The sequence below is a fragment of the Cavia porcellus genome, unplaced genomic scaffold (assembly GCF_034190915.1).
Source record: "Cavia porcellus strain 051 isolate PalLab524CR breed Dunkin Hartley unplaced genomic scaffold, mCavPor4.1 scaffold_25, whole genome shotgun sequence".
NCBI lineage: Eukaryota > Metazoa > Chordata > Mammalia > Rodentia > Caviidae > Cavia > Cavia porcellus.
Genome location: NW_026947508.1, coordinates 1699133 through 1722793, shown reverse-complemented (window position 1 = coordinate 1722793; position 23661 = coordinate 1699133). Strand labels below are relative to the sequence as shown.

General features: G+C 62.2%; 1 protein-coding gene across 4 annotated transcripts in view; it reads left to right on the top strand.

The window, feature by feature from the left end:
* Positions 1–319: 319 nt before the first annotated feature.
* Positions 320–23661, top strand: part of Megf6 (multiple EGF like domains 6) — a 69029-nt gene continuing 45687 nt past the window's right edge. For 2 of the 4 annotated variants that reach the window (XM_063235347.1, XM_063235345.1), the window contains exons 1-3: positions 323–583; positions 4401–4535; positions 8630–8739. In XM_063235347.1, coding sequence (XP_063091417.1) covers positions 474–583; positions 4401–4535; positions 8630–8739 — 355 coding nt within the window. In that variant the 5' untranslated portion in view covers positions 323–473. Of the gene's footprint in view, positions 584–4400; positions 4536–8629; positions 8740–23661 lie in introns of all 4 variants that reach the window. The other 2 variants (XM_063235349.1, XM_063235344.1) reach the window with 2 other exon arrangements.

Sequence of the window (23661 nt, the reverse complement as noted above, 5' to 3'; positions counted from 1 at the left end):
GGCTAAAAGTGCTGCTAGCTGGGGGGCACCGGGAGCGCTTGTGCGCGCGAGGATGTGGGCGGGCCACAGGCGTGGTGGGCGGGGCCTAGGTCTGAGCCTGGCTAGGGGCGTGGCCACGGGCGAGGCTGAGCTCTCCGTGAGGTGGCGCGGTGGGGGCGTGGCCGTGGATCTGTGGGCGTGGCCTGCGGTGCTGGGATTCCGGCAGGGGTCCGCGCGGCGGGGGCGTGGCCAAGGCACTCTAGGGGCGGGGACTAAGGTGCTGGATTCCGGCGGGGGTCTGCGGGGCGGGGCTAGGGGCGGAGCCGGGACGAGAGTTTGGGGCCCGGCGAGCTTTGCTCCCGGTGCGCGCTTGTGTACGGCGGACGGCCCGTTAGACGCGGGCGGGAAGCGGGACCCTCGCGGGCCATGGTGCACGCGGCGGCTCCGAGCCGCCTGTGAGCGACGCTAAGACCCAGCTGGGACTTGGGCGCACGATGCTCTTCCCGGCGGGATGCGCGGGGGCCATGGCGTGGCTGCTGCTCCTGGTGCTCGCTGCGCCCACCGCCGCCGGGCCGTGGGACCCGCTCCCGCTGCAGCCTAGCATGTGAGTCGGGGACCCCCGCCACGCCGACTTTGTCCCGGGGCCAGAACAATGCGCTCATAGCCCGGTGGGGGAGCGGTTGGGACCAGGATCCCTGCATTCTGCTCGGCAGGTTCCAGATCCGAGGGCGAGGACTCCGTCCTTGCCAAGCAGGGCGGACCGGGGTGGGGGTGGGATAGCAGTCCGCATGCCTTCCACTCTGTATGAATAGGTCCAGGGCTGCAGGACGCGTGTGTGAGACTATGTGCGTGCGTGCGTGTGTGTGTGTGTGTGTGCGCGCGCGCGCGTGGCAGGCGGCCGTGAGCTCTTCGTGTGTTCGACACGTGCGCGCCGCGCTGCTAAAGGAGTTCGGACCGGGACCGGGACCAGTAGGAAGAGAGAGTCAGGGAGCTGCGAGATGCATCTAAGTTTGAAAGCTGATTCCCCTGCCGGCAGTTAGGGTTTTGATCCGCGCCGGCCTCAAGGGAAACTGGCGGGAGGTGGAGGAGGGGCGGGAGCGCTTCCCGCAGGACGCCAGGCTGCAGCCCCTGCAGAGGCGTGGTGAGCGCCTGCGGGGGGGCCTCCCGTGGACCCCCGAGTGCCCTTTCAGCAGCACTTCTCTTCCCAGGCTCCTCCAGTCCAGCCTGGCTTCCGCTAAGGACCTAGCTGCATACCTGGCTGTGGAGGGCCGAGCCTGGGGACCAGCAGGACAGGCCCTCCCACTGGGGGAAGTGGTCGGGCTTGCTCTGATCTCTGTGACCTTCTGGGTTGGGGCCTTTCATCCAGGGATGTGCGTGGCTCAGTCTCCCGCTAGGGGATCAGTGCTTGACATCCCACCTTCCTGTGACCCCAGCGTTGTCCAGGAGCCGGGGCCCCAGAAGGGATTAGCATGGTGTCTAGACAGGGCTTCCTGGAGTTCCAGGTCTGGTCTGGGGAGACATTGCTGCTCTCTGAGTCCCTGGTACTTGAGTGGATGCCCTTCCGGGCCCCTCCACCATCCTCCCCGTCTTGCTGATCTCAGAGTGCTGCCTGGGGTCTGTCCTGTTTCCAGCCTGTTCGGCTTAACTCAAGGAACCATTCAGCCAACAGTTGAGGTCTTTTTCCCTCCTGGCACTGTTCCTCCCTCCCTCCCCTGGCTCTCCCTGCTCTTCAGATCCCTGCTGCTCCTCGGTGTCCCTGCCCTGCAGGGTTGGCTGCTGTCTGTTTCCTGGCTTTCGGCAGGTGCCCACGAGGCCTTGAAAGTGGTCTGAGTCTGGTGGCCCCGCTGTGTCTTGACATCTGTGGGTACCTGGCATGTGGTAGGGCTCCAGGGCCCCTGCTGGCTGGGCCAGTGAGGGGAATGCAACAGAAAGACAAAGGGGCTGCCCAGGCAGAAGGAGTACAGCTGTAGCTGGGGGCTTCAGAAGGTCTAGGTTCTCCTTGCTCCCCTCAGCCAGCCCAGAGCAGCAGGGAAGGAGGCTGGCTTCCTTCAGCAGTGGTCCCAGAATGCACCCAGTCTTAGCTGATCCTGTCTCCCTGACCCTGGAGAGATCTGCTGAGCCAGCCGGGCCTGGCACGGGCAGCTGCGGCCCCTCTGGCTGGTTTTCCTGAACTGTGAGCTTCTGAGTTTAAGCAAACCCAGGCCTCCTACTCAGGGTGTAGTGCCAGAGGTCATGGACCTTGCAGATCTGCTGGAGGGTGTGGATGGTTCTCTGGCTCCTGCTGACCACGCAGGCCAGTTCTGTACCATTCCGGGAGTGGGCAGAGCTTATCTTTATCCTTGTTTAGCCTCTGAGCGGAGTCCTTCAGCCTCGGGGTGATGGTTTGCCTGTCTTTCCTGGTGCCTGCAAGGATGGTTGACTACACCCAGAGCTGGCAGAGCTGCCTGCGAGCTCCGGAATGGAGAAGCAGACTGACCACGGGCTGAAGGGCAGGCCACCGGCACTGGCAGGCTTAGATCAGCTGTGGAAGCAGCTCCTGTGCTCCACAGGGCCAGTCTTCTGCCCTCTCTGGAGGGGCTTTGAGTCAGCCAGTTACATGGTAGCCTCTCGCCCAGGGTGACAGGGCCGCTGCAAGTCTGGTCTTGTTTTCTCTCTGTCCCTAGGCTGAGGGCTCACATGGCCACGTTCCCTGCCCCCTTGCCCGGCCCCTGGAGGGTGTTGGGAAGCTTGACTATTCTTTCGATGCTGTCAGCTGCTCCCAGCTTCCCCTTGGGGGGGCAGCAGTGCAGCGGTTGGGGAGGGGACCTAGAGAAGGGGCTTACACTGCTTACCAGTGGCTTCGTGTGTGACACTGCACGTGTGTGACCTGGCACTTGGTCATCTCCTGCTATGGGAGGCTCCTGGCCTGCAGGTTCATGGCATCCTGGGAGCGCATCAGGAGCTGGCCCATCCACCCAGAACCTCCGCTTTCCTGCACATGTGCTGCACTTAGGATTACACGCGTGTTTGGAGGCAAGGTGTGGGCCCCACCCCACCCCACCCCACCCCGGGTGACCCTCAATGTGGCTACCTCCCCACGCAGCAGCTGTGAAGGTCCCTGGGGCTCGAGGACAAGGCCCTCCGGGGGAGCAGCCCCATTTTCTGCTGCACTCTGACCTCGAGAGTGCCTGTGGCTGAACCCCTGCCTAGCACGGTCTGCCATGCAGCCCCTCTCCCCTGAGACAAACGACTCTGTGCTTCCCTCAGGCCCTGACTCCGGATTCTCTGAGGGTCAGCAGGAGGGAGCTGCAGGGACCCTTGGGCAGGGGACCATACCAGGAGCCAGGCCAGCACGACCTTATCAGCAGCACTCAACCCTGGGTGCAGGAGCTGAGTAGGGCTCAGAGAGGGTCAGGAACTGTCTGCAGGCTGCATAGGAGGCCTGTCTTACATTCTTGGTGCTGAGACAAAATACCTGACACCCAAAGTTCAAGGAGGAAAGGTTTATTTGGCTCAAAGTTTGTGGCAGTTTCAGGACATAGTCCGCTGGCTCCAGGGCAGGGTGGTGTGGCAGAGGGGAGACAGCTCATGAGTGGAAGGCAACAAAGTGGCACGGGGCTACAAGCGTTCCCCATCTGTCGTGTTGTATCCAGGCTACTCAGGGTGGGCAGCACTCACACCTTCCATCCAGATGCCCCGAGCCCGGTGTGGCACCATGAGCCAATCACACATTCTGGATTCACCACCTTTGAACGCTGCCCCCATGACGCATGAGGCTTTGGGGGTCATCCAGACACAGCCATCACAAGGCCACAGGCTGCCCTCCTTGGTGTCCTTTGTCTCAGGCTGGGCCGGAAGCCCTCTCTCTCTGCCCCTCCGAAGGCTGAGTGCAGAGAGAGTGGGGCGCAAGCACTGGGCAAACCTGGTGGGGTGTGGGTGTCTCGTGGGGGCCCCTCTGCTGGTTCACACCTCCTGGGTTCGGGGATATGGAACAGGGATGCATGGGCCTTGGGTTTCATCTCTGGGAGGTGCCCTGTTCGCTGCCCAAGCACCGCATGTGCCCAAGGGTGCCAGGAGGATGTGGGAATGGGGCAAGAGGGCAGAGTGGAAAGGGCAGAAGCCTGGAGCTCCCAAGTGCTGCCTGGGCCCCCTGTGGTGCCCATCCATCACCTCATCTGTCCATTTGTCTGCCCATCTGCTCATCCAAGGCTGTGGCGATTCCCTCCATGCGGGGCCGTGAGGGATCAGATCAACACTGTGGATAGCACCTGGCCCCGTGTGGGGGATGCTGGGCCTCTGTTCCCCCTCCAACTTCCCCAGCCTCCAGTCTGGGCTGGAGTCCTGCAGGCATCTGCAGAGGAGGTGGACCCCAGGACAGGCCTGCAGGGGGATGGGTGTCTGTCTTCTGGCTGAGGTGCTGACCATCCTGTCCTCTGTCCCAGGCCCCACGTGTGTGCGGAGCAGGAGCTGACCCTGGTGGGCCGCCGCCAACCCTGCGTGCAGGCCTTTAGCCGCGTGGTGCCCGTGTGGGAGCCGGGCTGCGGGCAGCAGGTGTGGTGCCTTGGCCACCAACGCAGGTATGTGAGGGGTGGGCGTGGACACCGGGCCCTTTCAGCTCAGCCAGGTGGGGATGGGGGTGGGTAGGGGCCCTGTGGGAGCAACGCTGGGCACACAAGAGGTTTCGGGCTGGACATGGCAGCGCCTGACCCAGGCCTCGTGCCCAGGTCCCCGTGAGGCCTTTTATTGCTCAATGTTTTATTTCAAAACTGGACCTGCGGGGCCCCTCACATACCTCCCCGCTTTCCTGAGCTGTGCTCTGCAGAATCTGTGCCTGCAGCTGGGACTGGGGTGTGGACTCTGTGGAGGCGGTGGGGGCAACTGGCCTGCTGTGGAGCGGGGGAGGAGGAGCCCAGTTCAGTGGTCCGAGATTGCTTGAAGGATCAGGTGTGCCTGGACTCGAATCTTGGTGTGGGAAGACAAAGACTCAACCCCCCACCCCACCCCGCACCTTTTACATGCATGTGATGTCTGGGAATTTGATCCTGGAAGATGCTTCTCGCTGGCTGTGAATCACAGCACACAGGAGGCTGAGGCAGAAGGATTGCTGAAAACCTGCGTTCTGGGTGGGCCCTGTGGCCCTCTCAGCTGCTCAGGACTCTCTCTGTGTGGCTGTTCTGCCTGGGGCCCCGAGGAACAGCTTGGGAGCTGGCTGGGGTGTGGCTCTGGTGGCTGGCTCTGGGCTGTGACCCCCACCCCATGCGGGGTGAGACCCAGCCCTTCAACTTCCTGGTGCCCATGGAGGAGGCCACATCCTGGGGGCCCCACAGGAGGCAGCAACAGTGGCTGTGGTGCTCTTGCCGGCCAGGCTCTGTGGGCTCAGTGTACCATGGTGTCGCCAGGCCTGGTCCCTGGCTCCACACCAGCTGCCTAGAGGCTCCAAACCTCGGCCTTTAGCTCTGGACCTTGAGCCTTGAAGTGGGCAGACAGCACCTGGCCTCGGTGGAGGCCGGTGGGCTTCTGTGTGAAGGTGTACGAGGGTTCCCTCACTCCCGGGAGGCAGCCATTACGCTGTCTTAAATGTGAAGAACTTGAGACCCAGGTTCAGTGGCTCTGGCCACTCAGGCAGTGAGTCCTAGGCCTGAACACTGGTGGTGAGGCACAGAACCTCTGCTGAAGTCCTGCTGACTCTTCAAAACCCTGCTCAAATATGTCTCCTCTGCAGCCTTCCTCCACCTCCAGGATCCTGCCAATGCTTGGTGTCCCTGGCTGGGCAGTGTCTCCGCTGTGAGCAGTGGGCACCTGGCCTCATGATCTGGCTTCTGCCCTGAGCTCTGAACCTAGGGCCTTGCTGATTTTTACTTTGAATCAAGTTCTCCCTAAGTTGCCATGCTGGGCTGGAACTTGTGATGCTCCTGCCTCAGCCTCCCAGAGTGCTGGGGTCACAGGCTCACCTAGCTTTTTCTTTCTTAAGGGTTCATCTGTGCAGCCAGGACTCTGGCTGGCTGTGCAGCAGCCAAGCTCCCCATGCTGCACCCCACCTCACTCCAGCTCAGGCTTCTCTCCCCCGCTCCCCACCCCAGCAGAAAAGGGGACACCTCCTCCCACACTCTGTGGGGATGGCTGGCTAGGCCTGGGGACATAGGATGGTGTGGTCAGGGATTGTGAGGAGGACAATTAGAATCAGGACACAGAATTTATAATATTATATTATGATATAATATCATATATATATGTCATAACCCAGAGTTAAACACAGAAAGTGCAGGAAATCTGTCCACAACACTGAATATTCAGCCAGAATATTTAGCCAAGGGCCTGGATCCCACAGCAATGTCCTACATGAGTCCAGATGAAAACCTAGAGCCCATGACAGTGCCTCTCACGAGTCCAACTGGAGGTGTAGAGCCCACGAGAAGGACTCACACCAGTCTCTTTTATGGATGCGTGCCGGGAAGGCCCAGAGGTCAGTAGTGGAAGCCAGAAAGTCTATGCCAGAGGGGTGAGGAGCTGTGCTGGTGGAATGAGGGTTCTACACTACAGCCAAGAAGTCACATAATAAAGACCAGGGCTGAAAAGCAGCCTGAAAAGCACCACAGCCATTAAACAACACACGTCTTCCCCTCCAGAGCCAGGAAGCAGTGCTCAGTGTAAGGACCAGAGCTCCCCTAAAGTGAACCACAGCCACTCTCACCAACAAGGTCCTGCGCTGCTCTGATGACAATGGTCGAGCTCTCCTGGGGAAGCTAGTCATGACGAGCTCTTCCAGGAAAACCAGCGGCTCAAACAGCAACACTTAGAGAAACCCACAACACCTTGCTTCTCCTTCTCCACGTCTCTATGCTGGTACCTTTCCTTAGGTGGATCGTCTACGCTCAGCACCGTGCTGATTTAATTTAGCTGGCATTAAGTTGACCACCACTTTTTAACCATAGCAGGACGGAGGCCAGGCCCAGGCCCTTGCAGGGGAGCTGTGGCCCGGTTGATACTGGTGCAATCCTCAATTTTCCACTGGGCTGCGCTGGGGTGAGGACCGAGGAATGGCAGGTGCTGGGGGTGGTGGCTGTGTGCCTCCCTGTCTGCTTCTGCTTCCAGCCTGCAGGGCTGGCGGGGTGATAGTGGGTGGCGGGCCTGTCCTCTGTCCTCCATCTCCCAGCAAGCACCAGAGGCAGCCCAGCTCTCTGTGGAGCTCTCGACGGCCCGGGGCATGGGATCACCCTGATTGCGGGCTTCAGAAGAGGAAGGGAGGCAGCTCCAGACCCTGGAGCCTGTGACCCCGTATAGCACTGCGGTGAACCCACAGCGCGGCCTGGGTAGCATCGTCCCATGGGTCCCCACCTGTACGGGGCCCCTGGTGCTGGAGCCACATATGCTGGCGCTGGCCGTGGGGAACCGGGTCAGATCTCCAGGGCCAGCGGCCCACGCCAAGGTCTTTTCCATAGGAGTGGTGGCCTGGGAGCCGCACGTAGGTTGTGACCCCGCAGCCAGGTTGGGGATAAATATTTACAGTGGACGGGCCTAGGCGGTGCAGGCCTTGCTGGATCTTGTTCCTGCTGCTCCGGTTTCTGTCCGGGCCGGTGGTTTCATGTCCTGCCAAGGCCCTGAGAGGTGCTCCGGAATGCCTTGTGCAATGTGCGAGTCTGAGCACAGGCTCAGGGGACACAACTACTGTTGTGTTTTGGGGCCAGGCTGCTTACCACACACCGGATACAACAAGTTCAGGGTGAGCCCAGGCCACCACCACGCCCTGGGCTCAAGAGCTCTTGATCTAGGACCGTTGGCCGGGCCCTGGTCACTGTTTCCATGGGTGGCAACAGGGCTTCGGGGGTCAGAGGGGGGGGTCATCTGTCTCCCCTGGTACTCACTCTGTGCTCTCTGACAGTGGGGGGTGGGAAGTGGCTAAGGAGCTATTCCTGGTCGGGAGCCCAAGTCTCGTATCCTTGCGCGCAGGGTTGGCTCTTCCTAGACGCTCAGGGCCACTGGTCCTGGTCCTGGTCCTGGCTCTGGGTGCTGCTGACCGTGGCCATCCTCATGGCCCTGCCTTGGGGACACATCACCCCACCTCTGCCTGGGTCCCCATGCGCCTTCCCCCTGCCTGTCTGTGAGGGCTCCCGCTGTTGCCCAGCTGCTGTCCGCACCTGCCTTTGCTGCAGGTCAAGCTCAGGCCTTGTCTCCATGTCAGGCCCTGTTTTAGGAGACCTGAGTTTGGGGACACTGCTCCACCCAGTCCAAGCCAGGAGGGGTGAGGGCCCTGGACTGGACAGAGCCGGTGGCCATCTTTCTCCCCAGGAGGGAGACTGGTGGTCAGGGATGGCAAGGACAGGGTCACTGGAGGGAAGCAGGCCCTGGGCTGGGGGATCCCCACAGGAGCAGGAAGGGAGTGTTGCAGCAGGGCAGAGACCCTTCCTTGTATGTGCTGGGGGTGCCTGCTCCTGTGGGGCCCAGGAGGCCAGGGTCTGGCTGGACACTGGAACCACGCAGACCCGGCCACCCACTGCCTGAGACATGCCTGAGCTGGCGCTGACAGGCCCATTGACTCAGCGTGAAGCAGGGGCCACTGTGGGGGACGCTGGCAGGGGCAGTGGGGCGGCACAATCTGTCCCTGGGGACCAACTTGGCGAGGAGCCTGGGCACTGCTCCTGCAATGGCCAATGCCCTCTCCCTTCTCTTCCAGAACCATCTACTACACCGGCTTCCGGCAGGTATACGCTGTGGAGGCCCGAACTGTGCTCAGGTGCTGCTCGGGGTGGAGCCGGCTGCCGGGCCGGGAGGGCTGCCTGTCCGGTGAGTGCCCTTGGGGATGCCTCCTCTGCCCAGGCCAGGCCGGCACAGGAAGGAGGGGCCCTGCTGGTCACAGGGACTTGCAGTCCAGGGCCTCAATTGTTACATCCTGGCCAGTGGCTCTTTGGCCTCTCTTGGTGACCAGAGGGGTTGGTGGCTATGTGGCCTGGGCTGTAGGCTTCTGTCCTGCTGTGTGCTCTGGGGCAGTTGGGAGGGCAGGTGACGTCAGCCCCAGGTCGTGAGGTGCCTGGGAGTCATGAACTCCCTCCCCCCAGTTTCCCTTCCTGGGGACCAAGCTGCTCACCCTGGGGTGAACTTCAGAAGCAAGACAGGATGCTGCTTCTCCAGGAAGGACAGAAGTCGTCTCTCCAGGAAGGAACGAGGGAGTAGGAAGGGGACTGCTCAGGGGGAGCGGCTGGGGCCCCGCCAGGCTTTGGGGGGGTCCTGGCCTGCAGTGGCCAGCTCCCCCCTTCATGGCTCTCTGCTCACCCACCCCCGCTTCTCTGTTCCTGGCATCCGGAAGGAACAAAGGGGTCTGCTGGGGGTGGGGGACATCAAAGCCGGGTTCTGGTCCCCTGGGCTTCTGCTCAGAGCCAGCGATGGCTCAGTAATGGGCTGAAACAGTTGGGGGGCCCCAGAGCAGGATAGGACAGGAAGTGGGGCCGACAGCCTGCACCCTGGGGTTCTCAGGGGAATGGGGAGTGGAGAGCGTCCTGGGCGTGGAGTCTTGTGTCGGAGGAGGGGCCATGTGCCTGGCAAGGCAGAGGTGTGCAGGACTGTGTCCAGCCATGAGTATCTGTCCCAAGCCTGGCCTAGGACTAGTGGCTGCTCAGGGTTGGGATGGACAGGATGGAACATGCGTTCATGCATTCATGCAAGTGTGCGTGCGTGCATGTGTGCGTGCGTGCGTGCGTGCGTGTGTGTGTGTGTGTGTGTGTGTGTGTGTGTGTGGTGTGTTTTTCCCTGGCGTGGCAGAGCTGAGGCTTGGATGCTGATGTCAGGATCAGGTGGCTCCTGTGGCCCATGGTGGGGGGTCGTGGGAACAGCCAGCTCAGGAAGGTCACCAGGGCTGGACCCTCCCTGGACGCTTGGCCTGGGTCTGGAACAGTGGGCAGGGCGATGGGGGTGGGGGTCTCAGGTGGTCACATGCGACGCGGCAGGCTCCTGGCCTGGGCTTTGGGTTTTCTAGGTTGTTTGTGTTTGGAAATTCATTTCTGGTGCAGCAGTGACGGGCTGACACGTCTCTCTCCTGTTTGCTTGCATGTGCGATCCCAGCCTGGCCCGGGATCCGTGTCTGCAGACGCTCCTGTTTCCTGCAGGGTCCGCGCCCCCGGTGTGCGGGGTGGGGGCCTGGCACTGGCCCTTCCCTGGGGTCTGCAGGCCCTGCTGCTGTGTTCCAGGGTGACTGATACTTCCTTCTGGTTTTCTTCTGTTACTTGGGGTTGCACCCAAGGCCTTAACTCTTTTAAGTTGCCACAGAGGCCTGGGTGGGAAGAATGGGTCCAGGCAGGGACCCAGGCCAGGGCTCAGTCCCTCATCCCTGTGGGGGGTGGCTTGTGTTGCAGGTGTGGTGCCGACCCCTTGAAGCTGCAGAGGAGCTGGGCATCTTTGTGGGCATGGTGTGGTCCACCCACTGTGCCCCCGAGTCTCGTGACTCCTATCCCCCCTCCCCAGGTGACCGTGGTGGTAGCACAAACAGGGATAGCAAACCTTTAGGTCACAGCATTGCTTGGCCAAGGACTCAGGTAACCCCGGGGGCTAAGTCTGCACAGAGCCCCTGCCCTATGTGTCTCCCTCTCAATGGGGCCTGGGCAGTTCTGGGTCAGAGCAGGCCCCTGACTTGCTGGGGTTGTCGCTGGGTCCCCCAGGGCCTGGTGTCCATGGCCCCAGGCAGCTCTGGTCTACAGGGGTCAGGTGACAACGTGAGTGACTGCCCATGGTCCCCTGTGGCCATCATGCCAAGCTCTCCTGCAGCCCTGCCTGTTTGCAGAGGACCCTGAGAGGCGCTGGCTTCTCAGGCAGGGGTGCTGGGCAAGGAACCCCCCCTCGCACCGCACCCTCCTCATTTCCCCTGGGGCTGCAGACAGCGCCCTTCCCTAGCCTTTGTGAAGTTTCCTTCTCTTGACCTGGGAGGACGGGGCTGTGAGGGTGGGCGTGGGTGGCGAGGAGGACGGGGCGAGAGGGTGGGCATTGGCGCCCACGGTGTTTTCTGAGGCAGGGAGGGAGAGAATGCCCGGAAGCCTCTAATCGGTGCTGTTTCTCTCAGGCCCTCGAGGTGACAGAAAGAAAAATTGCTGGGCCTGAGGACCGATGACCGGTTCGCAGCGGCCTGTGTGGGTGGCTCTGTGACCTGGGCGCGGTGGGGCTGCTCAGGTCGCTCTGAGTTCCGATGTTGTCCCTGCTGGGTCCTGGCAGACTGGAGCCCCTTGTTGAAGGAGGGGGTGTGCTGAGCAGCTGGCCCTTCTGCACACAGTTCTGGGGCTTCTTCCTAGCTGCATGTGGCTTGGGCTCAGGCCTTGGGGACGCAGGAGGCCCAGATGGAGAGGTGGCCTGAAGGGGTATCAGGAGCCACCTTAGTTCTCTGAGGTTCACTTGTCTCTTTGTAAAGTGGAGATACTGTTACGTAGATTTCAGTTTTTTGCAGGACTTCTCAGTGCTTTTAATATGCTGTTGTGTGCAGGGGATTCTTGAGAGAGACTAGAGACAGATAGTTCTTTAGGAAGAGCCCCTGGAGTGTCTTCCTAAAGAAAGAGAAAGAAGCCCGGGGTAGCAATCCAGTCTGCTGGTGCAGGGACCAGTCCCTTCCTGTGATGGGACACTGCTGAGACCGAGAGGCAGAGGGCTGGAGGCAGCTGGCTTGGTCGGAGCTCAGGGCAGGCTGTGTCTTGTGACAGCCACAAGTGACCATGGTGGGCATCTCAGAGCAGCCACAGTTCTCACTTGTGGCTGTGGTCCCCAGGTGGTGATCCAGCAGTGCCCCTGGCTCCTGGTGTGCCCAGGCCTCGTGGCCCCCTCCCCTGCGTCCTGTGAGGGCTGGAGGGCGGGGCCGGCCGGAGAGGCCACAGGAAGGCTGCGGGACACCAGACCGCCCTCTGCTTTCCTGCCCTGCCGTCCACACTTCCCTTTCCGTCCTGACCGCACACCAGCCCCGCAGCCCAGTGTGGGAATTGGCCAGGCTGAGGCCGGGCCTGAGCTTCCCTGGCCGACATCCTGCTGTGACCTCTTCTCTGTCTGTCTGTCCCAGTGCTGAGTTGATCCAGCTCCCCGGGCCCAGCGCCCAGGTACGGTTAGCACACGAGCGACCGGGCTGCAGCTTCTGACGGGCTTGCCCGGCATCACCCTGCCGCATCTACCTGTGTACTGTGTTCCCCGGGCAACAGCACATGGGGCCAAGCCAGCAGTCATTGGTCAGTTTAGTTCTCATGCCTGGAGGGCCTGGGGTGCAGGGGTGCCAAGGCAGAACCTTCTGGAAGGTTCTGGGAGCTGTCGCCTCAGTTCTGGCCTCCTCACTGGCTGCGGGAGGGACATGGGGTAGACATGGCCTGCTGGGTCTGGCTGCACCCTGTGACCCCCAGCCCCTCCCTGGCTGGCTGGGGAAGCAGGGTCTCCAGCTGTCACTTGGCTTTCCTGGCAGCGTGTAGGGCTGGGCGTCCCTGGTATCAGTCAGGAGCACCCAGGCCGCATCTGACTCAAGGCTGTTCCCCAGCCTCATGCCCCAAAGCCCCTGCCACTGGGTCACCCATTCTGCAGTAGCCCTGACCAGTGTCGCCCGAGAAGACCATGCTGTTGGTGGGAGTCCCCTGAGGACCAGCCTGCGGGTGTCCCTGGAGGTCACCCTGGGGGTCAGTCTGGATGGTCTGAGCCTAGGCCACGCTGGGAGCTTTGTGGATAATCTTATCTGGCACTGACACCCCCTGTAGGGTTTAGTACTGGGTGCATCCCGAGTGACAGATGGGGAGCTCAGACCCAGGAGGAAGAGGCTGCACCAGGAGGGCTGCTTCTCAAAGGTGGGTTGGGGAGACAGGTATACAAACACCCACGGGTCGTGGCCCCAGTCTGCTGTCCTGGGGTCAGGAGGGATAGAAGTGCTAGGATGGGGACAAGGGACCCGTGAGGGCTGTGCAGGACACAGGTCCAGGAAGGCGGAGGTGGTGTACATGCCCTGGGGGGTGTGGGAGTGGGGCTGGGCCAGGAGTTCTGGAAGTCTGAACCGGGCGTGGTGGGGTCCTCGTGGCCAGGGTGCATGTGGGCAGCCTGGCCTTCTGCCCTCTGACAGGGCAGAGGCGTCGGGCCAGGCTTCTGGGCTCGATTGCTGACTGCCAGGGGCGGCTGTTGGGACTGGAGGTCTGGGGACAAAGGAAACTCCTTCCTGGCTAAGCGTAAACACAGCTGGCTGCACTTTCTGGGTCAGGCGTAGAGCCCGTGTCTTCCTGCCGCTTGGCCCAGGAACTTTGAGGGTTGCCTTGAGCTCCCGCCCCCTTCCCCAGCCCCCACCCTGTCCCGCACGGGTCTCTGCTCAGGCTGCAGGTGTCCTGGGTGGGAGGCTGAGTGAGGCCAGGTGTGAGGGGGCGGCTTGCAGGAAGGTCCCCGGACCACACCTCGGCTGTGATTGCGTGGGGACAGGATGGGGATGCCTCCATGGAGGCCATGCGTGTCTGTGCCGCCTGCCTGACCCTCGGCCTGGCGGAGTCTGGCTCAGGCTGGGTTACAGCAGCTGCTATGTGACCCGAGTCACCCGCTGGGCATCTCAGCAAGGACAGCACCTGCTGCAGAGAGAGCCCTGCTGGGCTCACCGGGTGGGAGCAAGAGGGTCAGGTGGGGGGACACAGGGGTGGCTGCTCAGGCTTGGCTGTGCCCCAGAACCTCAGGGATCCTCACCTGGCGCAGTGTGGCCCTCTCCCATGAACAGAGTCCCCCTGGTAGGTGGCAGGGGGTGGCTGAGTCACCGTGGGCATCCCCCGGGGAGGCAGGCGCATGGCCTGCTGTCCCACACAGGGATGTGAAAGGTGGTGACTTCTGGTCAAGGGATTAGTGCTGAACCCCCAGGAGGCTCCTGGGCCACCTGTGCTGGACAGTGTGCAGAGGAGGAGGGAACAAGGACTGCTCCTGCCAGGGTCACTCGCTTCCTCCCGTCTGTCCCGGAGTCTAGCCTAGTAGGTTGTACCACCAGGTCTTAGGGGCCCTCCCAGCTGAGGACCACACCCCCACCTGCCGCCTTCTTGTTCCCTGGGCCTCTGCTCCCCATAGGCCTCCCCAGAAAGCTGTTTCAACCCACTCAGGGTTCCCTTCAGCTCTCACCGGATGTGGCACCGGTGTTGGGGGACACTGAAGGCTCCTTTGGGGGAGTGCAGAGCTGGAGTTGGATGGAGGGGACCCTGGGGACTTTTAAGTCCCACGGGTACCTGGGGCTGCTGCACCCTCCTCACAGCCCCTCCTCACTGCATGCTGGGCTCTTCTGCCCAGCTGTGCCACTGTCCCCTGGGCTTCCACAGTCAGGATGGTGAGTGGTGCTCCTCGAGGTTGGCGGCAGAGGCGGTGACCCCAGAGCCCTGTGCCCAGCAGGAGGCCCTGCACTGTGTGATCTTAGAACCGTGCTGTCCGGTCCCAGGACTCGTGGTGTCAGAGAGGGAGAGTGAGTGCTGGGGGCCCAGGGGACCCCAGGTGGTAGTGCCACTCGGTCATGCCCTCATTATGCCTCATCGTGAAAGGTGGGGACATCCAGGGTCCCAGCAGAGGCGAGACAGCCAGCTGAGGGCACAGACAGGAAACCCAGATGGACCTGACCGTGAAAATTGACTGCAGGGCTGGCGTCATCTTCAGGGAAAATGCAGACAGGGCTGGCAACGAGGGGACAGGCTGGCAGCCAGCTGCACGGTGGCAGGGTTTTTCTGGAGCAAAGTTCATTCTGAGGCTTGGAAAATGGTTGGAAGAGCCTCTGCAGAGTGTTTTCCTAGTTTCTTTGAGGCCATGGAAGCATGGCTTCCTCCCCTCCCCCTTCTCTCCCCTCCCCCACCCTTTCCCCTCTTCTTTTCCTCCTCCCCCTCCTCCTTGGTAGACGTGCGCTCCCCACTGTCCCTGTACAGTTAAAGGGGCCTGAGCCTGGGTGGCCCTGAGCCTTCTCTGCGTGGTAGCTGCTTCTGGGCGGGATCAGACCCCTTTGTGAAGGGGATTCCTGCCTCTTGCGGGTCCCTGTGCGGCCATGCTTAGTGTCCTCTCCTAGCACCTGGCTGGGCGCTGATGCCTGGTGTTGGCCACTGCTGGGAAGACCAGCTTTGGGTGCTCTGGTGTCCCCAGTACCACTGTCTCCTGGACTCGGCCCGGCCTGTGCATTCAGGAGGGAGTCTCTAAGCATCATTGCAGGTCCCTGGCCTTGGCAGGCCCCTCCGGTCATGGGTCACCTGCTCCTGCTTGATGCCAGGCTGATGGAGTCCAGAGTCCTGCCTCACCTCTGGGGACCTTGACCACAGCTGGATGTGGGCTCTGAGAGCAGGGCCCTGCTCCTGGGGTCCCGGGGCTGAGGAATCCTCGCTGCCCCTGGAGCTGCATCCTCCTCCTTGGCTGCTCACCCCCCCTCCCCTCTGCAGAGCCCCCAGCCAGGCTTCCTGGGCATGAGCAGTGTCTATTTCGAGACCCTGGACTTGGTCTCCTGAAGTCAAATGGTGCTGGAGTGGGGTAGGGAGACTCATTTTGGGGAGCCTGGTGACTGGTAGGGGAACCGCAATTGATTTTGGGGGGCAGGAGGGACTTGTGCATCTGGTGAGGAGCCCGCACCTCTGGGTGCTGTGCACTTGTGAGGAAGCTGTGTGGCTTGGGCTCACAGCAGCCCCTGCTGAGTGGACTCAGAGGCCCACCTCGGGCTCCCAGAGGGGCATACTGTGGGCCCAGGCTCACCAGCCCCTCCATCTGGCTTCTGGGTCACAGACTCACAGGCACCTGGGCTGCAGGCTCAGCCCCCGGGGTGGCAGGGCCCCTCCTGGTCACCATGGTGATGGTCCCTGGGGAACCCCAGGACCTTGTGAGCCAGAGCCCTTGCTGGCTTGGAGCCCAGCCCTGCCTGCGTGACCTCGTGGAATTCTCACGTTGTCTGTCAGAAGAGGAAGCTGAGGTCAGGGAGGGCCGGCAGGAGCTGGCTACCATGCTGGGAACTGCAGAACTAGGCTGAGGCCTCCCCGGGACACTAGGAACCTTCCTGTGTGGGGCCAAGGCTTGGAGCTTGGGTGTGCTGTTGAGGGCAGCTTTGGAGGTAAGAGGGGTGGCGTCCCAGGCAGGGTAGGGCTCTGCATCTGTGCCTGGAGGACTGGGCTCACTGGCGGTCTCTGAGGAAGGGAAGTCTGCTGCCTTCAGTGGAACTCGCTAAGCGCCCTCACCTGGACAGACAAGGTGTGCAGGGCTGCGTGCCCGGGGCTGTCCAGGGCCCATCATGCCAGGCTGAGCGTGCACGGCCGGGATGCACGGCTGGTGTGAAGTGTGTACTGCCCACAGGGCATCCTCGGCTCTTTGGCTCCCACCCAAACTTCCACAGTCCCCCCTTCTCCCAGCTGGGCTTGGGCACCAAGGACCTAGATGACACAGTGGGGAACATTTAACCAACCCCCGCTGTTCTAATTGGTTCCAGTTTTGAAAATAAAAGTCATCTTTTTCTGGTTCTCCCAAATTCCTTCATTTGGATAAAAGCGTGGGGCCTGGAGGAAGGGCCTCTGCTGGTGATCATGGGGAGCCCCAGGAGGAGGAGCCCCAGGAGCCCTCCAATCACGAGGAGGAGGAGCCCTTCCCCCAATTCCACGGGCCTTGGTGCCCTGGGGATGGCACCACAGGTCACAGCCTCAGAGCCTACCAGGCCAGCTGGAAGTGGCCCCTCTGCACTGGCCTGGGCGCAGGCAGGTGCCCTGCCAGGCCGCCCACGGTGACCTGGAATTGTGTTTGGCCAGCGCTTGTCTTTGTGAAAAGACCCGTAAGGAAAACCTCCGCCAAAGAATGTCGGCCTTTGATGCAAGCGTCGCACATTGTGACTCATGACCAGTGGTCACTTCTTCCTCACAGCCAGCCGAGGGACAGAGCAGGGACCCCTGGGGCTGCCTCGGTGTGCTTTCTTAGTCCCAGGAGCTTCAGCTCGGGTCCCCCAGGGTCAGTTTTCTCACTCGAGACATGGGCTTGTTCCCAGGAAACTGCTGACATTCTTGTGCCCTGGTCCCACCCAGGCCTCTCCCTGGACCTTGTTGGCCCACCCGGCTGGAGCTTTGGTTCCCACAGAGCAAGAAGCTGGCTAGTGGGGTCCTTGGCTTCAGCCGGGAAGCCGAGCCCAAGGAATGAGGAGCAGGCAGTTTCCTGGGCACAGGCAGAGTGCCGGGGCCTGTGTAGCCCTTTAGCCCCTGGGCCTGGCTTGAGGGACTTTCTAAACCGGGGTGGTTGACAAGCAGGGAGGGAGTGGCCTTCAGTGCCCTCAATGCACCCACTGTGTCTGAGGGTGGGGGGTTGGACCCTCGCCCAGTCCAGATACCATGCAGAGCTGCTCTGGCCACTACTGCCCTGGACTCTCCCCTCTGGGATGGTGGGAAGGACCAGGGCCAGCTGAGTGCCCTTTGCTGCCTCTGTCTCTCAGACGGCCACCTGCTGGGGCCACTGTCTAGACCTTCAGCCGCAGAGCCCCACCTGGGATGCCTCTCTAGGTGGGCATGGTCTAGGGTGGCCTGGTGCCCAACCCGGGCTGGGGTTCCCTGTGTTTGCGTCCAGGCTTAGCCAGAGTATCCCATTTGGGGCTGGAGCCGGTCTGCCAGGAGGCTGCCCACGGGAGGCCCTTTGCCTCTGGGGTGGGAAGGGATCCTAGCCTGCACTGGGGACCCAGCACACCCAGGAGCACCTGGCTCACCAGAGAGGATACGGGTTGGCTGGGAGCCGTGCTCTCTGGCCTCCTGAGCAGGTGGCCTTGGTCTTGGTTTTCTGCCCCCATTTCCTGCTGAGGGCTGGGCACCCAAGAACACAGGTACCGGAGGGTTTGCACGGGCCCAGTGCGGAGGGAGAAGCCGATAGTGAAGCTGGTCTTCCTCCTCGGGGCTCGTAGCTAGGCAGACATCTGTGCGTCCTGCTCCCCCTGGTGGGGTTCCCAGCTGGACCCGTGTGGCTGTCCCTGTCTACCCTGCTGTGCCCTGGCTGGGCCACGTCCTCTGCAGGCCATCAGGGACCCTTCTGCACAATAGCCACCTCCACCCAGCTTGGCCGAGGGGAAGGCATGTGCATCAGCCATGAATCGTTTGATTACCAGGTTTGTTCCCCTCCCGTGTCGCCCATAAAAGCGCTTCTGTCTTTCTCCAGCCTGGCTGGGTCCTCCCTGGCCTGGTTTGTCATAGTGGGGCTGGGTGGCCTCTCCCAGGCCGGCTGTGGAGATGAAGTAGTCTTTTAGGGACCGTTACAGCAGAGATCCCAGGCAGAGGCACCAGGCACGGCCCATGGGGCATCTGTGCCTTTGCCCTTTGCCGCCTGTGGTGAGTGGGCCCCTTGGCCTCCTGAGCCGTTTGAGTCCCTTCCCCTGCATTGGCCATGGCATCGGTCTGAGGCTCTCCAGAGGCCTCCAGCAGCCTGGGCCTGTGCCTTGGTGCTGGCCCTGCCCACAGAGTGAGTGGGTGAGTGGACCCTCTTCCCATCTCACAGGTGGGGACTTGAGTTACTTGGGATTTGTGATGATGGTCCTCACCACCCAGAGTGGCCTGGACAGGAAGCTGGACGGTGCTGGGGACGTGTAGCCAAGTACAGGTCCCTGTGGCCACCCTGCTCTGACAAGAGGCCCCTGAGAGTCACAGAAAACCATGCCTGGGCCCCTACACACCTCTCGGTGGCCATGGGCTGAGTGAGGCCCAGCCTCTGCCCACTCTCCTGGAAGCCACAGTGCCCGATTTGACAGCTCCTGCTGGCTGGATCGCGGTGAACGCTCTCTACTCTGGGCAGAGGAGAGGCTGGGCTAAGGTGAGGGGCAGGGGCAGGGACCAGCCAGGCCTGTGTGGGGATGCTCGCTGGGCTCAGGCTTCCTTCAGCACCCACAGAGTGCCAGGTCCACAGGGCACGGAGAACACAGGTGCCCACCTGAGGTGCTCATGGCTGTAGGGTGGTCTGTCGGGGTCCTTGCCTTTGGTAGAGCTGCATCATGGGGTGCTGGGGACAGGCATCCAGTGCAGGGGGCTGCCAAGGGGGCTGGAAGGGAAGGGCTCGCCCGGGACATGCTCAGTCTGTGAATAGTCACTGCAGAGGTGGGTGAGGGGCACTGAGCTCTGAGCCCTGTCCTGCAGCTCTTTCTGTCCTGTAGCTCCGTGGCCCTAGCGGCCTGACATGAGTGGGCAGGTGGCCCTTTCAGCAGTGCAGCCCTCCCTAGCTCAGCCACGTGTTAGGCCCCACAGTCATGGCTGGCCTGGAAGGAGGGGACCCAGCAGCACTCCGTGTGCACAGTGTCATGGCCAGTGAGGTCTGCTCATGACACTGCCTGGACATGAGAGGCCAGCATGGCAGGTCGTTCCCAGCAGGAAGAGGCCAGGGTTTTCCGGGATGGCCTGTGAGCTGCCCTCCTTCCTGGCCCTGGCTGCAGAGGCTGGCCGGGTTAGCCTGTGTCTGGTGTCCTCTCTGCCCAAGTGACGGCCACCCAGAGCTGTGCCATTCAGGGAGGCAAATTCCAGGCAATCCGCTGATTGCTTGTTTTCGGGATTCTTGGGATGTGTGCTCATGCCGCGGGGTGATTAGCCAGGGTTCTGCAGGCGAGGGGGCTGGTGTCTGCGTCCCTGGGCTGCTCTTGGGCCCTGGCAGCTGCAGGCATTCCAGGGTGAGCCCTGCCCTCTGTGCCTAGTTGCTTGGGGGCCTGCGTGGCATGACAGCCAGGTGGCTGATAGCAGGACAGGTGTGGCACCAGGAGGTGGCAGCCCAGGCGCTGACAGCCTCGAGAGGGCTGTCAGCTGGAAGTTGACCTTGCAGCCTGCCTTTGCTTCCTGGCGTCTGGGAGCTGGCCCTCGGTGGCGAGTCAACATCAGTGACGTTGTAGCTGCCCTAGCAGGCACAGGCCCCAGGGCTCCCTGTTCCGCTGGTGTTGGGTGTCTGTAGTGCCACCCCCAGCCAGGATGGGGGCAAGGCTGTCCAAGCAGAGCTGGTTTTGCTCCAGCGTCCCAGGCATGTCCCGCTTCCTCAGTGGATGAGCCACCCCATCTGGAGGCTTCTCCATGTTCCTCACCAAACCAGTGTGGTCCTTGGGCAGAGGGATCTGGGTCCTTGGTCACTTGGTCCACAAGGCTTTTGCCCCTGGGACCCCTGAGTCACCTTCCTTCCTCCCTCCTCTGTGGGTGCCCTCATCCTGGTCTTCACGCTGTGTCCTGGGCTGGCCTGTCCTTCCACCCTTGCTGGCTGCATTGCCAGGATGGCCTGAGTGCTCCTTGGTGACGAGAGTACATGGAGGCTGAGCACTGAGGAGCTGGCACTGTCGTCTGCCAGGTGGTACCTGCTTCCCTGTGGGGGTCTCGGCTGGAGCCCTGGAGGGCAGGGGCCGAGTGGGGCAGCTTCCCCCTGCACCCCAGGCTACACCACTGCAGAGCTCTCCAGGACAGCTGGGAGGGTGTGAGAGCAGCCTGAGCAGCCAGGCCCAGCAGAGGGCAGTCTGGGGAGCACAGACCCTCCCCCTCCCAGGCCTGCCCCTGGGTTCCCATCTGTGCCAGGGTGCCAGGGTGCACTGCAGGGCACTGGCACCGCCTGGTGGTATCACAAAGCCAGTGCAGGCTGTGGGCTGCCTGGGATCCTGTCATTAGAATCCTCCGGGAAGGTGGGCTGCGGACCTGAGGGTCCAGTCCCCTGGGGACACAATCTGTCTTCGGACCTGACACTTACAGAGGTCTTGGGCATGGTGGGGGAGAGGACCAGACCCAAGCCCAGGTGCCAGGCAGGCGGGGCAGGGAGGCTGGGGTGTGTGTGTGTCCATGCCTCCCTCCATTCTTCTGTCCTTTGCTGGATCCCAAGGTGACCAGGGGTGCACTGGGGACCAGCCAAGAAGGAAGAAAGGTCATGATTTCTGTGTGACACGTGTTGGAACCACACAGTGGTCAGGCTGGGTGGGGTGCCTGGGGCAGGAAGGGCTGTCACAATGGTCATGGCAGGACTTTCAAGGAAAGCACGGGACAGACCTGGGAAGGACCTGAGATGGGCCTGGGGGACACTGTCAGCCTGGGCGGGGCGATGGACATGATGAATGGCCTGACCACGAGGCCTGGCGGCCCTGTGAGCGTGGTACTGCTCCTGTCAAGTGGCTGAGTCTGGAGCTTGGAGTACACATGTGGTCACTCTGTCTAGCTGCTGCAGGCCAAGGTGGAGGCAAGGGGTCTAGAGATGAGGTGCACAGACTCCTGGAGAGATGGGCTGGAGATGGATGACGGCCAGGGTGACATTGGTCCAGGCAGCTCTGCATGGGTGAGAACAGCAGGTGGCTTGAGAGTCCTCGCCTGTGTGAGGCCACAGGGCCTCTCCTGGAGAAGGGAGGATGCGCAGGGAGCCCAGCAGGGGGCTCGTGGGTGTCTGCTTAGAGGCCAGCCTGGGAGGCATGGGTGTGCCCTGGGGGCTCCTAGTGGTGCTGGGTGTCTGGGCAGTGTGGGGTGGAGCTCACGGGAAAGGGAGCCTGTACCCCTCCCAGACCCCATGAGGGTGACCCTGAGTGTGCAATTCTGGCTCCGGCTTAGTACCCTTGCCCAGGTCTGGGCAGTATTTTCCAGGCACTGGCCACAGTGGCTATAGAAATGGGACAGTGCCATGGCGCGGGGCTGGGCTGAGCTGTATGGCCGGTGCACTGATCAGCAGAGGGGAATGGGAACCAGCTGAGCTCCTGGGGACAGTGGCTGCCCTGCTGGGGTGAGTGTGGGGGACCCAGGACCTCTATGTCCGTGCCCATGGCAGAGGCAGCGGCAGGGAGAGACACAGAGCCTGACATCCAGGGCAGACTTCGGAGAGAGACGCACACTTGGAGGATGCCAGAACCTGCCCTGAGCGGCCGCCCGTCCATTCTGCCTGGTGCTGTCCTCCCCACCACCTGCGGCCTGATGCTCTGCTGGGGAGCTGGAAGGTCCCAGGGCCTCGCTGTGCGGGGGAGGGAAGACCTGGATGTTCCAGGAGCCGAGGAATGTTCTTGGCCGCCTCGGGCCTCTGACATCTTGTCTTGCTTTGTAGGAAACAAATGGGGAAGGAGCCAAAGTCTGTCCCCGAGTTTCTGGAGGTCCTGGAGCACACACGGAGGGAGGCCCATGAGAGGGCCTGGGCCGCACTGGCGTTCACATCCCCGGTCCCTGTTGTGTTTCTGTTGTCACAGTGGTCCTGGGCACTCACAGTCATGGCGTGTGGGAGGACAGGCCATCTCCTCCAGTGTGCCTGGCCCCACACCCAGGAGCCACCCTGGCCTGCATCTCACTAGAGTGGGCATCGTGACCCCTGTCACACGTCTGCACGAAGGGCTTCCGTCCTTTGCACTGGGGGCTTTGGCCATTACGTGGCTGTGCCTGTCTTTGCCAGATGTCAGGGTCCTGGGCAGACACAGCCTGGGCAACAGAGCCTCCAGGTTCTGCACAGGGCCCTGCTTCCTGAGCGCCTGCATGGGGTCCCTGAGGCTCCACTCAGGAGCCTGAGTCCCCCATGCCCCATCGTTTGTCACTTATACTGTCTGGCCTTCTGTGGTCCAACCCCACCTGCTGGGGACTACCACTGTCCTTGCCTCGAGTCTGAGCAGAGTGTAGCGTGCCCTGCCTCCCACTGTACCCCCAGAGCCCAGCTCGAGACCCAGTTTCCACCTTCAGCCTCTGCCCCAGCAGCCTCCTCTCTTTGGCACCCAGCAGAAGCAGGGTGGCCTCAGCGCTGCCACCCAGGGCCACCTCGATGCCCAGCATGGGAGACAGAGGGGCCCAAGGCCGAGAGCTCTGGACAGGTATGGGCCAAGAAGGGGGAAGTCAAGGGGGGAAAGTCCAGCTGTGGTCCAGCCACCGCCCACTGCCCCCCAGATGCTCCATGGTCACTTTCAGGGGACCCGGTGACCCCGTTTCCAGAGTGTTCCTGGAGACCACGGGTGGGGGCTTGATACCACCCAGCATCCCCAGCATCCCCTGTGACCCTGGCTTCAGGGAGAGCAGTGCTGACATAGCTCCTCCAAGGCTGAGGGGTCAGGGTCAGGGTCTCCTGTGGGCTGGCACAGCCAGCCCAGAGCGGGCGATGGCAGGAGCCCTGGTTTCCTGGGCTGGGCTGGAAGGCCAAGCAGCTGGGGACCAGGGCTGTCTAGGGTGGTGGACCAGTCCTGGTGGACCCACCCTAGCACTGCAAGGCAGGGCTTGTGTCTCTCTGTGTTGCCCCAAAGCCCAGCATGGACCTGAGCTCCAGAGGGTAACGAGCACTGGTCAGTGTACACCCACACTTCATGTGGGCAGATACTAATGACAGAGGGGCCAGCGTGTGCCCGGGAGACTGGCCACGCGGAAGCCTGCGATTTCATTGTTTTTCCGCAAAACTGCTCCAAATGAAACCTGGGGGTCAAACGCTGAAGCTCAGCATCTGTGGCCAGTGGGGCATGGCTGGCTTTCCCTTGTCTGTGGCTGCTGCCCGTCACCTTCCTGTCCCCTGGCACCTGGGCTCCCACCTCAGTCCCTGCCCAGTGTCCCTCTGCCCCATCTGTGCACTGTAACTGTCGCCACCACCGGTGCCTTTGAGTTGATGCGAGAGTGGCCACATGTGAGGGTCCGGTGTCATCTCCTCGAGACTGGATACGGAGCTGGGGAAAGCACAGGGCCACAGTGGTTTCCGGTGATTCTAGGACTAATCTGGGGACAGGGCTTCCTTCTCCATCTGCTGGCCCCGGAGCACTGACCTGGACCCTGTCCTCTGGAGGCAATGGGAAATGATGTGGGCCCCCTAGGGTTTTAGGAAGGAAACCTCGGC